Below are 23,563 nucleotides of genomic sequence, written 5' to 3'. Positions count from 1 at the left end.
GGTTAATGCCCAGTATCACACATTACTAGAAATAAAAGTAGTACAGCATCTTTGCTAGGCTCAAGGAAAAAGAGTCATGCGGCGATCTGTGGTTTCACCAATGTTGATTGTGTGTCAGGTTTGTGACCTCTTACCTTTGACCCGTCTGTGAGCTGTCATCCGCCATTTTGTTTTTTGTCATCGTCTTTGATATCATATCCTAAGAAGAACTGGCGCGATTTACGGAATTCCAGAATTCTTGGAAACCGCTAACCACAATAGAACTACAGGTAAGACCTGTGAGTGTCGTTACTGCTAATTGGTTAGTCCTTGTTCAGCGGTAATTTAGAATTAAAAGTGTGTTTGGGATCGGTATTTAATGGGGAGGGGGCAGATTCTGTAATACATGGGATGTGGCACCAACAGTTGCCAATTGTCGATAGAGGATGGTTGAACTACCAAATGACTCCCGAAGTCCAAGCAGAGGTTGCTGGGGAATATTTTGACATGGACTGGACTGGACAAATCCTAGGTCGACCCAAGTTCATCTATCTATTGTAAATCCACCCATTACGAGTCCGTTTGCAGGACATATACATGGAAAAATGGCATGCAATAACTTTCCACTTATTCTACGTTAAAAGGAACGTGGCGACCAGAAATTGCATTTCAGAAGTACATGGCTTTTAAGTGCTCTGTAGAGCACTCACAATGGTAAGAATCTGCAGTAATAAATTGAACGTAGAAACCTAACAATGTCATAAGATTTCCAGTGGCCACAGGTTTTGTCCATCCTTTTCCAATGAGATTGAGGCTGAAGGTCACTTTATTGTTCAAGATATGAGTGCAAACCCTCACAGCTGTTAGGTTTTCTTTCCACTTGCAGAATAATTCATTCAATCCGATACATAAATTAAACTACATTCTGCATTCAGAAAAAAAAAACATTTCATGTGAGATCTGAGCTCTTTTCTATTTTCTGGAAAGAACTAATGCCTTGAGATTTCTCTTGCTTATATTTTCTTTCCATTTTTTCAGAGATGGAGGAGTCAAACTGTGCACCTCCTGTTCATGAGATTCATGCAGAACAAACTGCGAAAGAGACGCACATCAAAGAAGAGAAGACGGGAGACACGGGATGGCAAGAGACGCGCATCAAAGAGGAAGAGACGGGAGGCACTGGATGGCAACAGGATGAACAAGAAAACGCGCTGTGCCAGGAAACGTACAGTGATGGCCAGGGCACCTACGACTACTTCGGCACAACCCAACCAACCGGACATCCTTGGAACGAGAATTGGGAGCAGACAGCACACACGGGACGGCAGCAGGACGAGGAAAAGGACGTTCCAAACGACGGAACGTGCGGTATAAGAGCAGAAATGGAAGAGTCTAGCTGTGAGCTTTCTACTCGAGAACTGTTTGCTGGACATCCTGGGAGGGAGAGTGATAGCAGGGAAATCCAGACAACAGACACGAGCCTGCAGCAGGAAACGTGTGATTTGAATTTCCCCCAACCTGACGACAAATCAACCTCCCAGATTCTGGAGGGTAAATGCAATGTGGTTAAACAGACTGATGAAAAACCCTACAAGTGCGGGGAGTGTGGGTACAGCACGGCTAGAAAGTCTAACTTTACCGAGCATATCAGAATCCATACAGGAGAAAAACGCTACAAATGTGACCAGTGTGACTATTCTACTCCCAAAATACGTCGCTTAGGTACACATCTAATAAAAAAACACACCCACACTAATGAGAAACGCTACATGTGTGGGGAGTGTGGGTACAGGACGGCTAAAAAGTCTCACTTTTCCGAGCATTTAAGAACCCATACAGGAGAAAAACCTTTCAAATGTGATCAGTGCGACTATTCTGCTTCAAGAAAACGCCACTTAGCTACGCATCTAGCAACAAAACACACCCACACTAATGAGAGACCCTTCATGTGTGGGGAGTGTGGATACAGAACGACTAAGATGTGTCACTTATCCGAGCACATGAGAACTCACACAGGAGAAAAACCTTACAAGTGTGACCAGTGCGACTATTCTTCAGCACGCAGATCCAATTTGGTCCAACATCTAAGAAAACACACCGGTGAGAAACCATACATTTGTGGGGAGTGTGGGTACAGGACGAGTGACAAAACTACCTTGACTCGACATATGAGAATCCACTCAGGTGAAAAACCCTACAAGTGTGACCATTGCGACTATTCCGCAGCACAGAAGTCCACTATTGACCGGCATCTAGCTAAACACACCCGTGAGAAGCCCTACATGTGTGGGGATTGTGGGTACAGAACAACTCGAAAGTCATGCTTGTCCCAACACATGAGAACCCACACAGTAGAAAAACCCTACAAGTGTGACCAGTGCGACTATTCTGCTGCACAGAAACCTGCTCTAAACCATCATCTAGCAAAAGTACACAAGTGAGTGGGAAGTGTGGATACATATGCAGAACGGCTAAGAAGTCTCACCTATCTGATCACATGAGGCAGTGTAACTATCCACTGGGAGCAAACTCTCTTTTGACCAACATCTAGCCATGCACTGAAGAGAGAAACCCCACGTGTGGGAAGTGTGGATACAGGGCAACTCTCAGTTATCCAGACATATGAATCAATATGAGATCGCCCACAGATGGAAAAACCATATACGTGGTATCTGTGTAACTACTCGGAGGAAGTCTCGCCTGTCTATTCCTTTGAGTTGACGAAACAAAACAAATATACCAGTGTGACACTGCTTGTCCTCTTAAAACGTGAAAAGCCATGTGATAGAAGGTCCCCTCTAGGAGTCCATACAGTAGTGACCACGTTAACTGTAGTCTTAACATGTAACTAAACCAATTCCTAAGTAAAGAGATATACATGTACATTCGAGGTGGACAAATCCAGATAGGCTGGCGAGGATTATGGTAAATGTGCCGAAGTGGTCTTGTATATACTTAATTCCAATACTATGGATGTAGATGTAGGTTTGCACCTTTTAGTAATAGTTTTAATGGTTCACTGTACCCAAATAAAACGTGCTCACATACCCAAGAGTGTTGGTGATGCTTCATGTTGCGTTTAAAACGTAACAGTCTAAATTAATGATGTACATTAGACGGAAATTGTGATGATGATGGATTCTCCTGTCGGTACGACAGATGAGTAGGCTCACACGTCATTTGCCAAGGTGGGTCCTCATGTGGGAATGAAGACCAATTCGTGACGCACATGAACGGCCACAGATGCTGCACGGAAAGGAACAGTCTGGTGTGGAGCGCTGTTTCCTCTTCTCCTTCTTCTCCAGAATAGCAGCAGCTCTGTTGGCCTCGAATGTCCTAATTCCTAACGCGCACTGATTTCTCCACAGCGCTCTGTCTTGGGCAATGGCTTCCCAGCAGTCAACGTTGATGTTGCAGCTCTTAAGGCTTGTCTTCAGATTGTCTCTGTACCTTTTGAGGGGTCTGCCCTGGTTGCGATGCCCTTCTTTTAGTTGCCCATATAGTAGCATCTTGGAATTCTGCTGTCTTCCATGCGGACAATGTGTCCTGTCCATCTTAGCTGGCACTTGATGATCAGGCATTCAATGCTAGGGAGGCCACACTTCTGTAGGACCTGAAGGTTGGACACTCTGTCCTGCCATTTGATGCTGCAGATTTTCCGGAGACATCGCTGATGAAACTGCTCCAGTAGTTGGATGTGCCGGCGGTAGGTTGTCCAGGTCTCGCAGCAGTAGAGAAGTGCACTCAGTACAACGGCTTTGTACACAGAAATCTTGGTGGAGAGGCGGATGCCGTGGTCGTGCCACAGTCTCTTCGTGAGACGGCCAAAGGCTACACTTGCTTTTCCAATGCGCTGCATCACCTCTGCGTCAAGAGATCCACTGCTTGTGATGGTGCTACCCAGGTAGCAGAACTTTCCCACAGTCTTGATTTCTGTGTTGTTGATGACGATGGGAGGAGGTGGTGGCACGTTGGCAGCCTGTGATGGTAAGGGCTGGAACATGGCCTCAGTCTTACCTAGGCTGATTGTGAGTCCGAACCGTCCACAGGCAGTTGCAAAGCGATCCATTATGTACTGCAGGTCCTCATGGGAGAGTGCGCCCAGTGCGCAATCGTCTGCAAAGAGGAACTCACGTAGGATGGCCTCGAACACTTTGGTCTTGGCTTGGAGTCTTCGCAGGTTGAAGAGTTTTCCATCAGAGCGGAACTGGATGTACACCCCTCTTTCACAACTGCTGAAGGCATCAAGGAGCATTGCTGCGAACAGGATGGAGAACAAGGTAGGTGCGAGGACGCAGCCCTGTTTTACTCCATTGGACACTTCAAAGGGATCTGAGGCATCTCCGTTCTCCTGGACTCTGGCTTGCATGCCTTTGTGGAAGGAGGCAATCAGTGCTTAAGCTTGTCTGGACAGCCAAACTTTTGCAAGATCTTCCACAAGCCTTCCCGGTTCACGGTATCAAACGCCTTGGTTAGATCCACAAAGGCCAAGTGAAGCTCCTGATTTTGCTCGCGACATTTCTCCTGTACCTGACGAAGAGCGAAAACCATATCACTGGTGCCCCTTCCAGCTCGAAACCCACACTGGGATTCAGGAACGACAGTCTCTGCAATGTTCGTGATGAGCCGGTTGAGGATAACTCTGGCAAGTATTTTCCCAGCGATGCACAGGAGCGATATTCCGCGATGATTGTCACAGGATGTTTTGTCCCCTTTCCTCTTGTAGATATGCACTATGGATGCATCCTTAAAGTCTTGTGGGACTTCTCCTGCTTCCCAGATGGAATTGAACAGGGACGTCAGTTTCTCTAGAAGCACGTCGCCTCCGTTCTTGTAGACATCAGCAGGAATCCCATCTGCTCCTGGTGCCTTTCCGGGTGTTGTTTGCCTCAAGGCCTTAACAACCTCAGCAGTGGTTGGGGGGTCCGCCATTGAGTCCTTTGTTGGTAGCTGTGGCAAATACGCGATTGCCTCTTCGGAGATGGTTGATTCTCTGTTCAGCACATTGTTGAAATGTTCTGCCCATCGAGCAAGGATGTCGGTTTTCTGGGTGAGCAAGGTGGACTGGTCAGAAGATCTTACTGGGGCTGAGCCAGATGCCTTGGGTCCGTAAACGGCTCTCAGGCCTCCATGAAGTGTCTTCATGTCGTGGTTGTCGGCTGCTGCTTGCAGCTCCTCAGCCTTTCTTTCCCACCAGTTATTCTTCATCTTCCGCAGCTTCTGCTGGAGAAGTTGCCTTGCCTGCTGGTAATCCTGTTTTGTCCTGCTGTTGGTCTTGTCATGAAGGTGATCATTGTGTGCTTTATGTACCTTGTCTATGAGCTTCTGAATGCCTTCTTCATTCTCATCAAACCAGTCTTGGTGCTTCCTCTTTACAAAACCAAGGGTGTCAGCTGCAGCGCTGTAGACGGCCTCTCGGAAGGTCCTCCATTTCTTTTCCAGGTTGTCTTGCTCCTGCTCGATGTTGGACAGTGATTTCTGGAGATTTTGCTGCAGTGCTTCCTGCTTGATGCTGACCTGAGCAATGTTCAGTTTCCGCAGGGGCTTTTCTCTAGCCGTCTTCCTTTTCAAAGCAAGGTTAAGGTCCATCTTGCTACGGAGTAGGCGATGATCGGACCAACAGTCGGCTCCTCTCATGCAGCGTGTGCTATGCACATCACCTCTATCTTTTTGGCGCACTATAACGTAATCTAGCATATGCCACTGTCTTGATCTAGGGTGCATCCATGTGTTTTTGTACTTGTCCGCTTGCTGAAATATCGTGTTGGTGATGGACAGTCTGTGTTGAGCACACATCGATAACAACATCAGTCCATTGGAGTTGCACTTTCCGGTGCCATGGTGTCCTAAGACGTTCGGCCAGGAGGACACATCTGTTCCAACTCGTGCATTAAAATCTCCAAGGAGGATGATCTTATCCTTGCTGTTCACCTCCGAGAGGACACGGTTGAGATCCTCATAGAAGGCTTCCTTGATATCGTCTGGGTTTGTCATAGTAGGTGCATACGCGCTAATGATGGTGGCAAAGCAGTCCTTTGCAAGTTTGAGACGTAAGGTCATCAATCGGTCATTGATCCCACACGGTAGGTTGTCGAGCTTTCTCGCAAGCTCCGTGCGAATAGCAAATCCAACGCCAGACGTCCTCGAGGCATCTTGAGGCTTCCCGATGCAGTAAAAGGTGTAGCCTCCGCCTATCTCCTCCAGTTGAGTTTCTCCAGCGAATCTGGTCTCACTCAGAGCTGCTATGTCAATCTGGTACTGGCCCAACAGCCTGGCAATGAGTGCGGTGCGTCGCTCTGGTCTGTTTCCTCTGTCTAGCAGAGTCCTCACATTCCATGCCCCCAGAGTCAGGGGCTTCCTTATCTTGTTTCTCCTGTTTCCTCGGCCGCAGGACTGGATGCCCATGCAGGCACGGCCTCCTGCCAGGGGCGCTGTGTGGTAGGCTTTCTTTAGGGATCCTTTTATCTCCCCTTCCCCTTCCGGGGAGAGCAGTGCTGTCCCTAGAAAAGGCTGCTCTGTCGCTGTGGGAGGATACGAACACTGCAGCTACCACTGTCTACAGTTAGACGACCATCACCCCACAGCCGCCTGTGTGCAGAGTCGTGTGCTAAGAACTCCCGGCAGCATCCTCTGCTTGTTCCCGTTGCCACTTCTCCATCGCCACAGGGCTTTGTACAACGTTAGGTAAAGAGTGGCGCCATTGCTTGTTTTGGCGACCTGTGTGCCTGACCGGCACATTGAATTTTTAAGGTGAACAAGGGGTGTGCACTAGAACCTTCTCCACCCTCTCGCCTACTGACGCACGTAGTCCCACAGGTGCAGAAACTGCCACGTGTAAGACGGCCCCAGCAGGTGCAGCTTTTTTGGTTGGAGTATCCGTCTCCGACTGTTGTACTGCCTTTCGTCTGACCTCTCACCCGTAGCCTGCCCGGCATGGTTAGACCTGCCAGGGGCTTAAGCCTCCCCACCACGTCAAGGTAGCAGTGCGGGGGGAAGAGACGGAAATTGTACACAGTAAGGATTACAATGCATTCGTGGCCTGATTTGCTTTGCTAAATACGTATGCCGTAGCGAAGCCGCATTGCACCAAAAAGTATCATGCTTCGTCTCAACTGCTGTACCCTTACCCTTCCTTTCCTGCAGGAAACATTGACAAACTGTCTAACGTGTTGGCCGAGGTAAAATGTATTTATTAGGTAATCAGGATATCAAAGTTACCTTTGACCCACATTGCGTTCACCTCTGACCCTTGATACGATAGAAGGAAAGAGCCAGCAGAAGCCCAGGTTGCGTGAAGAAAAAACATCATAGGAAGCAGGTAAGACTTACAAGCGTGCAAACAAGTATTCTGGTAGTAAGCGTAAGAGTTAAAGGTCATTCCTGTGGAAAAGGGAGTACCGTAAGATGATAATTTATATCCTTTTTCCGGATGTGGTTATTGTAGAATATTTGTAAAGGGGAGGGGGGCGACGAAGTCAAGCAGATACGTGCGGCCTTTGCTACTTACACTGGTTTGTTTGTATTCGTCCCGTTTTAAATCGGGTTGCCTGTGCTTTAGGGTAATAAAAAAAAGGCTGTATTGGGAGAAAACACTGGGATACGGGGGCTTAGAAATTAGAACGGAGTAAAGTCCGAGTTGTGTCAGTTTTTCCCTTCAGCTCTGATCGACATTCATGGTTTTCCCCGGAAGGTGTAATGACAGGTCTAACCATGAAAATGATAATATAATCTTATACTTTGTTAGAAGAAATAAGTATTTGTCTAACTGTCCACCCCCCCACGCCCCACCCCTGCAGAAATAGAACGTTCCACTGGAAAACGCTGTACTGGACATCCTGGGATGGAGAGTGACTGCACTGAACACCCTGGGAAGGTGAGTGATAGCAGGGAGACCCAGACAACAGACATGGGCCTGCAGCAGGAAACGTGTGATCTGAACTTTCCCCGACCTAAAAACAAGCCAACCTCCCAGATACAGGACAGCAAAGGAAATATAAGAAGACGTGTGGTTAAACAGACTGGCGAGAAACGCTACAAGTGCGGGGAGTGTGGGTACAGCACGGCTAAAATGGGTCACTTTAACGAGCATATCAGAACCCATACAGGAGATAAACGTTACAAGTGTGACCAGTGCGACTATTCTACTTCAAAAAAGCTCCACTTAGCTACACATCTAATAAAAAAACACACCCAAACTAATGAGAAAAATCCGAAACCCTACATTTGTGGGGAGTGTGGGTACAGGACAAATAAAAAGTATAACTTATCCGATCATATGAAAACTCATACAGGAGAAAAACCCTACAAGTGTGACCGATGCGACTATTCTGCAGCACGGAAACCCACACTAAATAACCACCTTAAAACGCACACAGGTGAGAAACCCTACAGTTGTAGTGAGTGTGGATACAGGACGGCTGTGATGTGTAACCTATATCTGCACATGAAAACTCATACAGGAGAAAAATCTTTCAAATGTGACCAGTGTGACTATTCTGCTGCACAAAAGGTCCATTTGGACCGGCATATAGCGAGAAAACACACCGGAGAGAAACCCTATATGTGTGAGAAGTGTGGGTACGGGACAACTCAAAGGTCAGTCTTATCCGTTCATATGAGAACCCATACAGGAGAAAAACCTTACAGGTGTGACCAGTGTGGCTATTCTGCAGCAACAAAAAAATACTTGTGCATTCATCTAAAAATACACGCCAGTGAGAAACCCTACATGTGTGGGGAGTGTGGGTTCAGGTCAACTCAAAGGTCTAACTTATCCCGACATATGAGAATTCATACAGGTGACAAACCTCACAAATGTGACCAGTGCGACTATTCTGCTGCTGAGAAATCTACTTTGCAGCAACATCAAGCAAGACACGCCGGTGAGAAGCCGTTCATGTGTGGGCTGTGCGGGTACAGGGCGGTTAAGAATTCTACATTATCCCGGCATATGAGAACACATACAGGAGACAAACCCTACAAGTGTGATCAGTGTGACTATTCTGCTGCACGGAAACCCTCCTTGGATAAACATAAACGTAAGCACACTGGTGAGAAACCCTAGATTTATGGGGAGTGTGGGCACAGGGCTGTTAACCATTCCATCTTATCTGTACATATGAGAACTCATACAGGAGGAAAAAAACTACAAGGGTGACCAGTGCGACTGTAGTTGCTCTGCCAATGTTGGAGAGGACCTTAATGACATACCAGTGTTCATTTCGAGGGAACCTATTGTAAAGCTGGCCACTACGCCGTAAAAAAATCAAGTCAATATACATCAAATTGGCTACATTTGAATGGTGAATGTGCACTAGCAAAATACGCAAGACGGGTGGTATAGAAGTCTGTGATCTATTTTTTTTTTCATTCCACTTGATGGCAGATGAATATTTTGTGTAGTTATAAACGTGGAAAAGACGCTGACGAAAAGTCCAACTTTTGAAGAGTCTAACACGTGAAGAAGGCCATCTTATTGACTTGAATGAACTTTCAAACGATTTAAAACTACGAGTTCTTTTGAAAGGATCTCTTACACTACCCTCAAGGTACAATTTCAAAATTATGCTTATGACACGGTATAGATGATTAAAAACGACTTAAAAGTACATGGACTACTGAGTACTGTGATAAACCTTTGTTTTTGTGGGTTGGTTGGGGGTTGGTGAAGTTGTACTTGTGTTTATTTATTTATTTCTATTACTTTGTGTATCATTCTGTCACTCGCATTATTTTGATTTTGGTTAAGTCATGTTTGATTTGTCTTACGCTTGTTCAGATTAAAGAAAATTTTCTTAAGTTTGTCTTTGTCTAATTTTATGCAGCTTTTCTGTGGCGCTGTAATATAATTTATATGTAATATGTCCATGTATTTGTTTTACCGTGCTTCTAATAAAATAATATCAAGTAACAAAGTTCTTTGAATTGTCCAAGCATTGTCATCGGTGAAGACGAGAAATGACCAAAAGGGATATCGACATCTGTGACGTGTACGGGCTTGTAAGTGGCTATAAGACACCTGTAGATGTTTTTATTTATTTACTAGTCAACAAATGAAGATACAGGACAAAAAGGTGATGCACTCTAGCATGTAGCTAATATCAACCATCACCTATGATAATGAAAATTGCAGCTGGCAAAACCAAATAAATAGCAATCAGATAACAGTATTATTGTCGGGTAATCCGATACAAACAAATACAAAGATCAAATTTCAGAGTTGTAACAAATACATAAATGTATAGTAGGCCATTCAGTAAGTTTTGAAACGGTTGATATCTACAATGTAAATATGGGTTAAGCTTAGAATTTTACTATTACTTTCAGAAGACAAAAACTTAAGGTCTCATTCATAAGTTTTTTCGCCCCATAGGCTTACATGCTATAATAAGAGTTTGACAAGGGCGCGTTCGTTATGAAGCTATAGGAAATGCACCAAGGTCATTCATTCTATGTTGAGCACATTTACCCTAGAACATGTGGAAAAAAAGGCAACTACCAGTAGGCATTCAATTCCTTTTTTTAAGGTAATTACAAACTACAATTAGCTACACGACACAAAAGGCACTTTCCAGGTGTAAGCACACGACCGCATCACTCAAAATGCACGCATGTGCACGTCCGACCTCGTGCGCGGCTGCCGTTCTTCACCTGCCAATTTATTCAGTTACAAACAAGCTTTCATCAGTTTTACACTTCAGATCAGTTGGGCTGGCTGAAAGGGAATTTCCCTCCGATATAAACAGTATACACGCGGAGTAACACATGAATGAGACTTATTAGCAAGTAGGTGCGGGCTTGTTCAGATAGAAAGTTGTAGATCTACAGTGCCCCTAGCTGGCGGCTAGTCTTCATGGTATGATATGGATGAGATCCTCTAGGGACTCCGAAACTCATGATGCGTGCGAGCCTTCATTCTAAAATCTACGTGGTCAGAAAAAGTTTAACAAGCCTAAACACACAGAGTATGGTATATGGTATTCTTCATTTTTGTTCTTTCAATACTTCTATTTTGACTTTGGCATTCTACGACATTAGTATCCTTAGAATATTGATAATAATACTTAAGTTTTCCAATTAAGTATTATTTACAGCATGTTTTCTTTGCTTTCAATTGTGTTGCTAATGAGCTAGCAATAATCTTCACCTCATTTACATATCACTTCACAGTTGGTTAGATACCTTTTGGACTCATGAAGATTCTTTCATTCACTGGTGAGGGTAGTGGATGTTACATGAAACATCTGACCGTTTCAAAGTCTATCCATTTGTTTGAGTAACTTTAGAATGTATAGTGCAACAATGCGCTCTTAAAATCGTACCCTTCTTAGCCAAGCCAGAAGCCTTTCTGGTTAGAGAATCTAGTTCGTACGTGACAACCACACTGTTCTGTTGCGTCTAACGCCCGTGTTGTTGTTGTTCAGGGTGAAACCTGTTGGACAGGTATGAGTTCACCTTTATTCAACCTCTGCTATGTTTGGGTTACGTTTAATTGAGGGGAACAGATACTAGACAGGAGAACCTTTCACCGCACATTTATTTGTCCCATTCTCCAAAGAGTAAAAGAACGTTCACTTATCTTGACAGATGCGTTGAAATAACGTCTTAGACTAAATACATGCTTACGTATTATTTCTTAACAGATCCGTATTTCTGATATATGTGTTCTATATATGTATTCTACCCACAGTCTTTTCAACGCATTTTAGTCGTAGTATATAATATTTAAACACACGTACATGCAAAACTATACAATGCACCATATAGTTACTATGAAGTATTTCGACACACAAACCATACCATAAAATGTGCCATAGTGTGATACCAAATTTCTACACACAAGCAAGACTGTACAATGGACCATGTAGACACAGGCCAGGCTACAAGATATACAATATAGGGCTATATAACATTTTACAGGCCAGACTGGACAATCTACCCGTACTTTAGTGCTATATGATATGCCTCCTTATGCCATACTACAAAATATACCATGTCTCACCTCACCTATCCCTTGACCTCTTTTTGGGTCGTTGGGGCACCGTGTGGTGGTACATGAAATTTCTACACATCGCATAAACAGTTGTGGACTTTCTTATATTCTGACTAGATACTTTGAATTAAGATTTTTTTTGTATCAGATGCAAAGAAGGAAGCACCGGAAAAATAACCAATATCAGCAAAATAGTAACTCAGCTAAAATGTCAAGTGTTTTTGTCCATAATGTCGTAGATCCAGGGCACGAAATATGACACCTCTGTGTTCACCCCTGCTATGTCCGGTTTTCCACAGCCAATACTCCAGCTGGCGATCCCTACCAGGTAAGCAGGCCCATCGGACGGGAAGACCACCACGGGACCGCCGCTGTCTCCTTGACACGCGTCCACCACAGTGTCTTGAGGCCTTGTGCACATACTGGTTTCAAAAATGGGGAAATTGATATAGCCGGAGATCATTTCCCTACATTCTTCATCCCCTACTACCTGCGCGTCGACTTGATGAAGAATGGATGTAATATCACCACCAAAGGTGAGTGCGCCCCATCCGGTCGTGGTGACCACAGTGCCGGCCGGAGTCTGCATGCCGGGTTCGGGGAGGCAAATTGGCTGAATGTAATCATTCAGAGGTACAGGAAAGTCCAACTTCAGCAGGGCGATGTCGTTTTCTAGAGTCTTGGCGTTGTATTGAGGATAAACAATGATATTCCTTACTTTGGCTATCGCCTTCGACTCCGGTTTGTTTATATCGTGCTCGCCAACTACCGCCCGAATAGAGCGAGACCCTACATCAATAATGCAGTGTGCGGCGGTGATCACCAAGTTTTGGCTCACCAAGGTCCCACCACAGAAGTGCTTGCTTCCTACCTGGAGGGAAACTTGCCAGGGAAAGCTGCCTTTATTCACTGTTTCACCTCCTACGATCTTGTTCCCGGTGCGCCGGCTCCACGGCCGTCTGTGAAAGACGGGGACGCCACACTCGTAGTACGCGCTGCTGTAGGTGGCCCTGAACCCAGGGAAGCCTCTTATCCCCCTTCTCCGGTGAGTCGTGAAAATCACCGTCACTTTGCTGGTCTTTGACGTGAAAGCGCGGGTAGGGGAGATTTCCCTTCCACAGAAGACCCGGCCACCGATAAAGTTGTCCCCGTCATAAAGCCTCAGTCGGTCCAGACACCTCCTGCCCACCCGTGGGCGCAAGTGGAAGGCGGCAAACTGCAGGGTGATTTTCCTCCCGGGCAGAACGCCAATCTCGTACACACAGTGGAGTCGGGCTGGGTAATTTTGGGGCCAGCCTGGGGACTCGATGGCTCCCCGTTTATTCTTGTAAACGCCGCCGCAGTTGACCTTCTCGTTGCCCTCGAATGTTGGTGCAGCGCTCAAGGCGAGCCGAAAGGAGAGAGATAGACACAAGACACGAACAAGGCGGAACATTGTGGCAGAAACGTGTGGCCGAAATGACGCCAGACGTGCTAGAAAACGTCCAGAAGGTTCTGGAGTTGACCAAGTTCTGAAGGCGTGGTCTTAACGAGTGTGTTCCTGTCGTCGGACAGGTTTGACGTCATGGCAGTCAGGTTGGGAGGGGAGGGCGCCCTTAACTTGCCACTGAGAGGTGGTTTTACTGTTTGCGCTGTTTTTTAATAAGCCAACCAAATTGAATTTCACAGAACAGCTGATCATAGTTTCAAAATATATGCGTATAAAATCTCAAATAAAAAACATAAAACACACAACATCGTCTAGTGTTTGCAAGACACCCCTCAACGATGGACTCTTCCAGCATGCGCACTGCGAAGGGATGAAGGGCAACACTGCTGTGTGTTATATTTACTTCACTGGTCCTCGCAGAGCTGCCCGGGGTTTGTATGAAGACCGCACCACTATCAGAACCTACATGGACGTTATGTCTTTTTCTTGGTGAAACTTCTTCACGGATCATGATGAATTTGTCCAAAGTTTTCTTTTAGACCAGTGAACTATCGGTGCATCACATAACGCTTTTCAACCGAAGTCACAATATTGTAAAAAAAAATTTCAAGACCCCTCAAATATAAGCTCTTCTAGTAGCGAAAGGTGCACGCATTAAATACTTCGTTGCACAGCTTATATTTGCTCCGCTGGTCATGACAAAACCGCCCGAGGTTTAGTTACAGATCAGCACTTTCACGTACTTGACAACCTCAGATAACTTCTGCTATGTGTGATACGTGTTGTTTTTCAGGTAAAACTCCACTGGTAATGACAAAATAGTCCAAGGTTTGGTTAGAACCAATGTGTCATTAATACGCTCTAAGTATAGCGACCAAAGCTAACAAGGCTGTGCCTATTCCTTAGCTCGTTTCAGTATCAAACCCACTTGTACCACCGTATACCACTTGTGCCACATGCCTCACAAGAGCGCTGCCTTTTCTTTCGCACGTCTCAATGTAAAAACCACCTGTACCACCGTATACCACTTATACCACGGGCCTCAGAAGAGCGCTGCCTATTCCTTCGCTCGTCTATAATCGGCACGCAGGTCGGCATGTCACCGTGTATCTGGGTGCATTCGCACGCGATTTCGTGATGTCGACCCACAAAAGTCGGCCAACATTTACGTGCGAGCCGCGGAGCAAGGGACGTTCGTAGCGCCGGTAATCGGATCGTAGGTCGGCATGTCGCCGTGTATCTGAGTGCATTCACCGGCGATTTCGTGATGTCTTACATGGAAGCTCCGCCGGAGAATGGGGCAAAATAAAGTGCGGTGAAAGGTTATCCTGTCTGTTCCCCTCAATCAAACGTAACCCGAACATAGCAGAGGTTGAATAAAGGTGATACGCATACCTGTCCAGCAGGTTTCATCCTGAACAATAACAACACGGGCGTCTGACACAATAGAACAGTGTTGTGTCACGTACAAATTCGCTAACCTAGGTTCGGACTATTTCGTCATAACAAGGTGAGGGGATATTTGCCGTATACGTAATAACCAGAAAGGCACCCGTCTTTTCTAAGAGGGTTAATAGAACATAATAGAACAGCGTGATTGTCGCGTAGGCAATAATGACACATTCGTTCTAACCAAACCTTGGACTATTTTGTCATTACCAGTGGAATTTTACCTGAAAAACAACACGTATCACACATAGCAGAAGGAATCTGAGGTTGTCAAGTACGTAAAAGTGCTGATCTGTAACTAAACCTCGGGCGGTTTTGTCATGACCAGCGGAGCAAATATAAGCTGTGCAACGAAGTATTTAATGCGTGCACCTTTCGCTACTAGAAGAGCTTATATTTGAGGGGTCTTGAAAATTTTTTTTACAATGTTGTGACTTCGGTTGAACAGCGGTATGTGATGCACTGATAGTTCACTGGTCTAGAAGAAAACTTTGGACAAATTCATCATGATCCGTGAAGAAGTTTCACCAAGAAAAAGACATAACGTCCATGTAGGTTCTGATAGTGGTGCGGTCTTCATACAAACCCCGGGCAGCTCTGCGAGGACCAGTGAAGTAAATATAACACACAGCAGTGTTGCCATTCGTCCCTTCGCAGTGCGCATGCTGGAAGAGTCCATTGTTGAGGGGTGTCTTGCAAACACTAGACGATGTTGTGTGTTTTATGTTTTTTATTTGAGATTTTATACGCATATATTTTGAAACTATGACCAGCTGTTCTGTGAAATTCAATTTGGTTGGCTTATTAAAAAACAGCGCACACAGTAAAACCACCTCACAGCGGCAAGTTAAGGGCGCCCTCCCCTCCCCTCCCAATCTGACTGCCATGACGTCAAACCTGTCCGACTGGTACACACTCGTTAAGACCACGCCTTCAGAACTTGGTCAACTCCAGAACCTTCTGGACGTTTTCTAGAACGTCTGGCGTCATTTCGGCCACACGTTTCTGCCATAATGTTCCGTCTGGTTCGTGTCTTGTGTCTCTCTCTCACCTGCGGGCTCGTCTTGAGCGCTGCGCCGACCTTCAAAGGCAACGAGAAGGCGAACTGCGGCGGTGTTTACAAGGATAAAGCCGGAGCCATCGAGTCCCCAGGCTGGCCCCAAAATTACCCAGCCCGACTCCACTGTGTGTACGAGATTGGCGTTCTGCCCGGGAGGAAAATCACCCTGCAGTTTGCCGCCTTCCACTTGCGCCCACGGGTGGGCAGGAGGTGTCTGGACCGGCTGAGGGTTTATGACGGGGACGACCTGATCGGTGGCCGGGTCTTCTGTGGAAGGGAAATCTCCCCTACCCGCTCTTTCACGTCAAAGACCAGCAAAGTGACGGTGGTTTTCACGACTCACCGGAGAAGCCCCCTAAGAGGCTTCCGTGGATTCAGGGCCACCTACAGCAGCGCGTACTTCGAGTGTGGCGTGCCCGTCTTTCCCAGGAGGCCGCGGAGCCGGAGCACTGAGACCAAGATCGCTGGAGGTAACGTGGCGGCACCGGGCAGCTATCCTTGGCAAGTTTCCCTCCGTCTAGGTGGTAAGGATGGGAAGGATCACGCCTGTGGCGGGGCTTTGTTGAATGAGAACTGGGTTGTCACCGCCGCGATATGCGTTCGTAACGCAGAGACACATTCTACTTGGGTGGTTTTTGGAGAGCACAATATGAACAACAGCCCAGAGTGGAAGGAGACAGTCAAAGTCCAGAAGATCATTGTACATCCTCAATACGACCCCTGGACTCATGAAAGCGACATCGCCCTGCTGAAGGTAAAATCCCCAGTATCTCTGAATGATTACGTCCTGCCGATCTGCCTCCCAGAACCCAAATTTGAATTTGACTTGCCCGGGACCAATGTCACCATTACCGGGTGGGGGAAAACCTCCAAAGATGGAGAACCGTCCTCCTTCTTGCGACAGGCCGATGTGCCGGTAACCACAATATGCCCACATTGGTGGGACGACTTTACAGATATGATGCAAGTGTGCACAGGGTACGGGTACCCTGAAGGCGGGCCGGGCCCGTGCATTGGAGACGCCGGCGGCCCCGTAGTGGTCTTCGCGTCCGAAGAGCCTGCTTACCTACTCGGGATCGTTAGCGGCTATGGTTTCCCATGTGGGCATTGGTATCCGTCTGTGAGCATTAGGGTGTCTTCGGTCATCGAATGGATCCACAACATCATGGACGAAAACCCGTAACTGAGAACTGCGTAACTATTTTGCTGATATCGGTGATTTTGTCCCCTTGTTTTGTTCCCTGCATATAATATTTAAAGAAAGGTAACTTCAAGTGGCTATCCAGAATATAGGAAAGTCCACAACACCTTATAGTACATGGTAATGTTTATGTTGTGTGTAGAAATTTTATATAACACCACATGGTATATTTTTATTACGGCCCGGGTAGAAATATTATGCAGCATTATTTTGTAGATTGTATAGTCTCGACTGTAGACATATCAAATAGCACTACATGATAGATTATATAGTCCGGTCTAGTCTGCTGTTTAGATATGTTATATAGCACTATATGGTGTATCCTGTAGTCAGGCCTGTGTGTAGAAATATCATATTGCTCTATATGGTATATTGTACAGTATTGCCTGTGTGTAGAGATATTATATTGCACTTTACCACATGTCCTTACATGGACAATGGAGCAAAATAAATGTGCAATGAAAGGTTATTCTATTTGTTCCCCTCAATTAAGGGTAACTAAAACAAAACTGAGGTTTTGCGCTCTTGTTTGCACAATGCGATACGATGTCTGTGCGTTTGGATGTTCTGGCCGACAAATGTTAGGTATGTTTGAAATGTGCTTCGTAAATTCTAGGGTCTTTTTTAAACATAACCAGCGATAGAACCACCTCACAGCGGCAAGTTAAGGGCGCCCTCCCCTCCCAACCTGACTGCCATGACGTCAAACCTGTCCGACTGGTACACACACGTTAAGACCACGCCTTCAGAACTTGGTCAACTCCAGAACCTTCTGGACGTTTTTTTAGCACGTCTTGCGTCTTTCCACCCCACGTTTCCGCCATAATGTTCCGTCTGGTTCGTGTCTTGTGTCTCTCTTTCACCTGTGGGCTCGCCTTGAGCGCTGCGCCGACATTTGAGGTCGACTGCGGCGGTGTTTACAAGGATAAAGCCGGAGCCATCGAGTCCCCAGGCTGGCCCCATAATTACCAAGCCCGACTCCACTGTGTGTACGAGGTCGGCGTTCTGCCCGGGAGAAAGATCACCCTGTAGTTTCCCGCCTTCCACTACTGCGAGGGGAGCAAGGGGATTCCGTGGATTCAGGGCCACCTACAGCAGCGCGTACTTTGAGTGTGGCGTCCCCGCCTTTCTCAGAATCCGGCCGACGAGCCCAAGCAACTGGAACCAGATCGTGGGAGGTAACGTGGCGTTACCGGGCGGCTGTCCCTGGCAGGTCTCTCTCTTCCTTCTTAAACACAACGTGTATAGTCCACGAGTATTTCTCTGCAGTGGAGCTTTGTTGAGTGAGAACTGGGTCGTCACCGCCGCGCACTCCGTGCACTCCGTCAACAATGCATGGTCTCCAACTAGCTGAGATACTATTTTAATATCGCTCATTTTTCTGGTGTTTCCTTTTCTGCATATGATAAAAAAAAATTAAGTAGCTAGTCATTATAAAAATCTACAGCACTCTATGGTACATAGTACTGTTGATCTGGGTGTAGAAATTTTATGTACCACTGCTTGGTATATTTTGTAGTATGGCATAAATGATAAAGCCATAAGCAGAAATATCAAAACAACATTATTTGGTACGTACGTTGTATAGTCTGGACTGTAGACATATCATATAGCACTATAGTACAGGTAGATTGTACAGTCTGGCCTGTACATATGTTATATAGCACTATATTGTATATCTTGTAGCATGGCCTGTATACATGGTCCATTGTACAGCCTTGCCTGTGTGTAGAAATATGGTATCGCACTATGGCACATCTTTTAGTATGGTTTGTGTGTCGAAATACTTCATAGCAACTATATGGTGCATTATATAGTTTTGCATGTGTGTTTAGATAATATATACTACTACAAAAATGCTTTGAAAAGACTGTGGCAAGAATAGCATATATAGTACAAATAGCATCTAGTATATCTGTCCCGTGTGTACAGTGATGTAAAACGGCAGTTTAAGGTAAAGTATCATCTGAGTGTGTAGAAGAGCATTTGAGATACAGTATAGCACATAATATAGTCCATACCACATGCATTTAAAACAATACACGGTAACATCTGGTCTGTATGTTGAAGCATCATGATAGAACTGTAGTCCAGCCTAAATACGTGTAGTATTGCCAACACCACTTAAGTATGCACAGTACAGTACAGCCTCCGAAAGATAAGTGTAACAGACCATTCGGTGTAATATATCCAGCTGCTGCCGCGCCGCGTGCCTGTATTTAGTCTAAGACGTTATTTTAACGCATATGTCAAGATAAGTGAACGTTCTTGTACTTTTTGGACAATGGAGCAAAATAAATGTGCGGTGAAAGGTTATCCTGTCTGTTCCCCTCAATTAAACGTAACCCAAACATAGCAGAGGTTGTATAAAGGTGAACTTATACCTGTCGAACAGGTTTCACCCTGAACAATAACAACACGGGCGTCAGACACAATAGAATAGTGTGGTTGTCACGTACGACATCGTTTCTCCAACCACGCTTCGGGTGTGTAATGATCAGAAAGCCTTCAGGCTTAGATACGAAGGTTGTGCTTTCAAGAGCGTAATGTTTACTCAATATTGAAGTTATTCTAGAAGGCACTTAACACGGCTTTCCTCACTCCACTCAGGTGCAAATGAGTACCTAGCTCATCTAGGGTTAGGGACGTCCCTCGGATAGGATGTTAAATGGAGGTCCCGTGTTTGAGGAGAGTCACACCTTGAGCACGTAAGAGAACCCGCCACATCTTTCGAAAAAAGAGCAGGGGCATGCCCCGGTGTGAGTGGACCAAAAAGATTCCGGCCTGAATGGGGCAGGGAATTTCCCGAGCAGCCTTCGTAACCCCTGCTTCTCCTAATGGGTCAGTGAAGTCAATACTTGTCTCGAACATTGATATTTCTGACCTAGGGTGAAGAGATGCTGCTACATGAGTAGAGTGATGAGTGGCCCCTATGGCCTTGCACTGAGCGAGTTCGTTAAAAAAAAGAAATTGGATAGATTTGAAAGTGGTCAGACGTTTCATGTAGCATCCACCACCCTCACCATTTTAAGAGGTGTGGGGTGTTTTAGGGTGTGTTTTTTTGCACATTGAAATTTAATGTGTACTTTTTGAAACTGTCGGTTTATTGAGATGCCCTTTAGCTCCTTTAGGTGGCTGATCTCCCAGGGCGCAGTAAACAATACAACACATAAAACATACACCAGATCTACACATACGTACATATTATTTAGATATAAGTACAGACATATTTCATGTACATATAAGCATGATACTTACAAATTACTACATTGCTACCTATTACGATTTAAACAATTAATTCATCATCAGGGTTAAAACCATCAAGTTGCATAAAATCGATCAATCATTTGCTTAACAAGCTTGTTTTAGATCGACTGATGATATTTTCTGTGAAATTCAACTTGCTATTTCAAAAACACAGCCCGCGGTACAACAAACGAGAAGTAGACGTTTACAGGCACATATTGACCTGCAGGCGAAGTTATCACTCTAAAGCAACTGGTGATCTTAGTTATTTGTAGCTGTACATTGCATTTTTATCAAGCCATTACAAAGCCCCAGTATATAATTGTACACCGTTAGTTGGTAGATATCATGACTGGTCGTCCCGTATTGCTTCTATCGTTCACCTCTTTGTTACAAGCAACCTTAAAGACGTCCACCAGCAAGTTGATGAACTCGAACACTGTGATGACAGACAGTCCTACATATAGCCCTAACAGCCCACCTAGGCCACTAAGTAATGATTCTTCAGTATAGGTGGGATTTTCAGTGATAAGTTCGTAGTTCAGGTCACGAAAATACACGTGTACTCTCGCGAGTTTTTGACGCAGTTCCTCGGGGCTGAGTGGCAGATTTCTAGCCCGGCTCCTGGTGTGGATGTTCTCAAGGACGTACCACACATAACTGTCTGACGGCCACAGGGAAGACGACAGCCAGAGTGCGTAGGAATCCTCACTGCAGGATTGGTGACAGTCGCAGGTCAGGTTGCCGTCTTCGTGGCGTGTTCTGACTTCTTGGCGACAGCACTCCTGTGTGTTGTTCAGTACACTACACAGGGTACTGTTGATGGTTTTAAGTTCGTCGGAACAGCCACACCGCTCCAGTAGGGCTGCCTGCAGACAGGAGTGTTGACAAGTTTCGTATGTGTACCTCCCACCGTACAGCACATCTCTTTCCTGGTATGAAGTGCAGTCTCCGTACGGATGCGGCTGTCTTCTGATTGAACTGCGTTTCAAGCCGACGAAACTACTCTCCCCTGGTTTGGCATTGACAGCGTTGCCTTCGGGGAATGCGGTGGACCCAACACTATGGATTGTGACCTTTGCCCCTGGATCCTGTCCAAAGAGTCCGACGTATTCGTCTGTCTCGATTGACAGCGTCAGTTTTAAACCGTACTCCGCTCCAACCTTGGTCGTGTTTCGAACCACGCCGTCTTCACCGTGATTAAAAGTGAAACAGTTGCCATATTTGGCGTTTTGCGTCACTTTGAAATCGTCCAATGAGCAACGTTCTTTGTCGAAGGTGCATTGCAGAATAAGGTCTTCCTTTTGGTGGCCCATCTCCACAATCTCCTCTCTCGTAGCCATTGAAAAGTCCGTGATGTCTGTGTAGTCGTCTGTGTTGGAGCTGAGGAGGAACTCCCCCCAGTCGTTTTCTCCTGCTACAGAGTTCAGCTTCAAGTCCACACAGCCGACTTCACAACGTTCCATACCGCAGTACTCCCAATCCCGCTCTCCAGTGTAGCACCACGGTGCTTTGGCCGGGTGATCCGGTATGTTACGGCAGTAGTTTTCAGCGAGGTCTGCATCTGGGTACAGTGAGGGGGTGGTACAATGGTACTGTGGATCGTGGGAGTTCCATTTCTGACATGGCTGACCGCTTCTGGTCACGTTCTGCTTACCTCTGTAGTTCAGACCGCGCCCGATGATACACTCCGGCTCTGTACACATCACCTCATGACGATTATAAAACTGAACGTCACTCTTTTCGTTTCTATTTCTTGGAGTACAGCTAGAGGATCTACAGCCGACTATTTCCAGTCGCAGGCCGCCCAACCCTTTCCATGACAGTGGATACAATCGTATGTATCGTGTCGCAACCGCGCGGGAAAAGTAGACGTGGTTTGCCGCGTAGCCATCTTTATTTCCCAGAAACGCCGTCGGAATTTGAGTACTCTCGTCGCCCGTGTACGCCTGCCACTGACTACCATCGACACTGAAGGATAACGAGAAGGAAGTGACGTAACCGCCGACGTCACCACCCCCTTGTGTGATCACCCCTGGTATCACATGGGAGTTCCGTAAGTCCACCTGTATCCATGCCGTTTTATCATAGTCCCCAATCGTCCAGTAAGACCTGCTATTCAAGCGTGCGTGGTTTGGGGTGTGCTGTTGGCCAGAGAAAGAGGAGGAGTTGATCTGGTCATGTACAATGATGCCACTCTCCATGCCTAGCGGGCTGTTGCAGCCAATGAAATGATTTGTCTCATCAGCCTTCCGTGGCATGGATGGGTTAGACGGTACTGGGTGTGACTCTAGTTTGCAACAATAGACAGGAAAGGCCGTGTCATTTGTTGAAGTTATATTTTCGTAGGTTACGTCATCTTCACAGTTGTGATCTGATGTGTTGCACGGTGTTTGCAGAGTAGCCACGCCGTTCAACTCGGCAAACCATGCAAACCCCTCGTTCCGAACTCCGTCGCCATAAAGGGCGTTGAGTTGAAAGCGCGAACAGGCCTGCAGTCCTCCCATGACGCACAGTGTTAAAGCATCCCATTGGTTCGAAATCGTCTCTTCACTTAGAAAGAAACTCTCCTCACAACAAAGCGCTTTGTAGGCTTTAGATTGGGCAATTTCGAACAAAGGTATTCTATTACGTAAACACTTTTCGCCAACATTGCATCCACACGTTTCGTTCAGTAATGCAACTTTGTCGGGCATGTTCATCCACGCGGTGTCTTCTGGGTAATCATCGCGCCTTACGGAAGCGTCATGAACGGTCATCAGCTGGGAAGGTAGACACAGTTGCATTCCCCTGTCACGGCAGCCATTCTCAGCACTGCTGTGGTTCTGATACGTTTCTTTTGTGAGTTCAAACAGGGAGTCGCAGCAGTAGGCAACGCTACTTACGGCCTTCGAACGGCGATAGCGATACAAGTTTTTATAGCAAAATTCCGCAGTCGCGTTTGTGCAGTCTTCTTCAAACATGGCTTCCCAACCATGGTCACGGATCCAGCCCCATTCTTTTGCCTTGATGTCTCGAATTGTGTTAAGCAAGACCAGCTGTTCCAGAGAACACAGTTGTTTTCCTCGTTCCTCACAATACTGAGCGGCGAAGGTGTGTTGGTAAAACTTGTGCATTGTGGGGAATACTGGTTCGTCATCGGCCTCGCTGATTGGACAATTCGCGATGGACTGACAGGGAGCAGAAGTCAAGTTCAACTGTCCAGAA

General features: G+C 46.1%; 4 protein-coding genes across 5 annotated transcripts; 3 read left to right on the top strand and 1 right to left on the bottom strand.

The window, feature by feature from the left end:
- Positions 1-118: 118 nt before the first annotated feature.
- On the top strand, positions 119-2,853 carry LOC136445576 (gastrula zinc finger protein XlCGF57.1-like). 2 transcript variants are annotated; one of them, XM_066443659.1, is made up of 2 exons: positions 119-278; positions 1,018-2,853. In XM_066443659.1, the coding sequence occupies exon 2, from the start codon at positions 1,020-1,022 to the stop codon at positions 2,418-2,420; it is 1,401 nt and encodes a 466-aa protein (XP_066299756.1). In that variant the 5' UTR covers positions 119-278; positions 1,018-1,019; the 3' UTR covers positions 2,421-2,853. The 2 variants fall into 2 exon arrangements, with proteins under 2 accessions (XP_066299756.1, XP_066299755.1); XM_066443658.1 differs by having other exon boundaries at positions 120-269.
- Positions 2,854-7,206: 4,353 nt separating this feature from the next.
- LOC136445580 (zinc finger protein 568-like) lies at positions 7,207-9,832 on the top strand. Its single transcript, XM_066443667.1, has 2 exons — positions 7,207-7,297; positions 7,776-9,832. Exon 2 carries the CDS (start codon positions 7,820-7,822, stop codon positions 9,041-9,043), a length of 1,224 nt encoding a protein of 407 aa, XP_066299764.1. The 5' UTR covers positions 7,207-7,297; positions 7,776-7,819; the 3' UTR covers positions 9,044-9,832.
- A 1,665-nt stretch (positions 9,833-11,497) lies between these two features.
- Positions 11,498-13,623, bottom strand: LOC136445581 (trypsin-1-like). Its single transcript, XM_066443668.1, has one exon. It carries the CDS (start codon positions 13,404-13,406, stop codon positions 12,183-12,185), a length of 1,224 nt encoding a protein of 407 aa, XP_066299765.1. The 5' UTR covers positions 13,407-13,623; the 3' UTR covers positions 11,498-12,182.
- Positions 13,624-15,862: 2,239 nt separating this feature from the next.
- Positions 15,863-18,158, top strand: LOC136445814 (chymotrypsinogen A-like). The gene has a single exon (XM_066443958.1). The coding sequence runs from the start codon at positions 15,863-15,865 to the stop codon at positions 17,090-17,092; it is 1,230 nt and encodes a 409-aa protein (XP_066300055.1). The 3' UTR covers positions 17,093-18,158.
- The last annotated feature ends 5,405 nt before the right edge of the window (positions 18,159-23,563 follow it).

This window comes from Branchiostoma lanceolatum, chromosome 12, assembly GCF_035083965.1.
Source record: "Branchiostoma lanceolatum isolate klBraLanc5 chromosome 12, klBraLanc5.hap2, whole genome shotgun sequence".
Lineage (NCBI taxonomy): Eukaryota > Metazoa > Chordata > Leptocardii > Amphioxiformes > Branchiostomatidae > Branchiostoma > Branchiostoma lanceolatum.
The sequence above is the reverse complement of the archived record's forward strand: the minus strand, read 5'-3'. Positions and strand labels throughout refer to the sequence as shown.

Bases quoted from the DNA above. Each gene is read 5' to 3' on its own strand.
- LOC136445576 (XM_066443659.1), top strand. From the start codon at position 1,020: ATGGAGGAGTCAAACTGTGCACCTCCTGTTCATGAGATTCATGCAGAA.
- LOC136445581 (XM_066443668.1), bottom strand. From the start codon at position 13,406: ATGTTCCGCCTTGTTCGTGTCTTGTGTCTATCTCTCTCCTTTCGGCTC.
- LOC136445814 (XM_066443958.1), top strand. From the start codon at position 15,863: ATGTTCCGTCTGGTTCGTGTCTTGTGTCTCTCTCTCACCTGCGGGCTC.
- LOC136445580 (XM_066443667.1), top strand. From the start codon at position 7,820: ATGGAGAGTGACTGCACTGAACACCCTGGGAAGGTGAGTGATAGCAGG.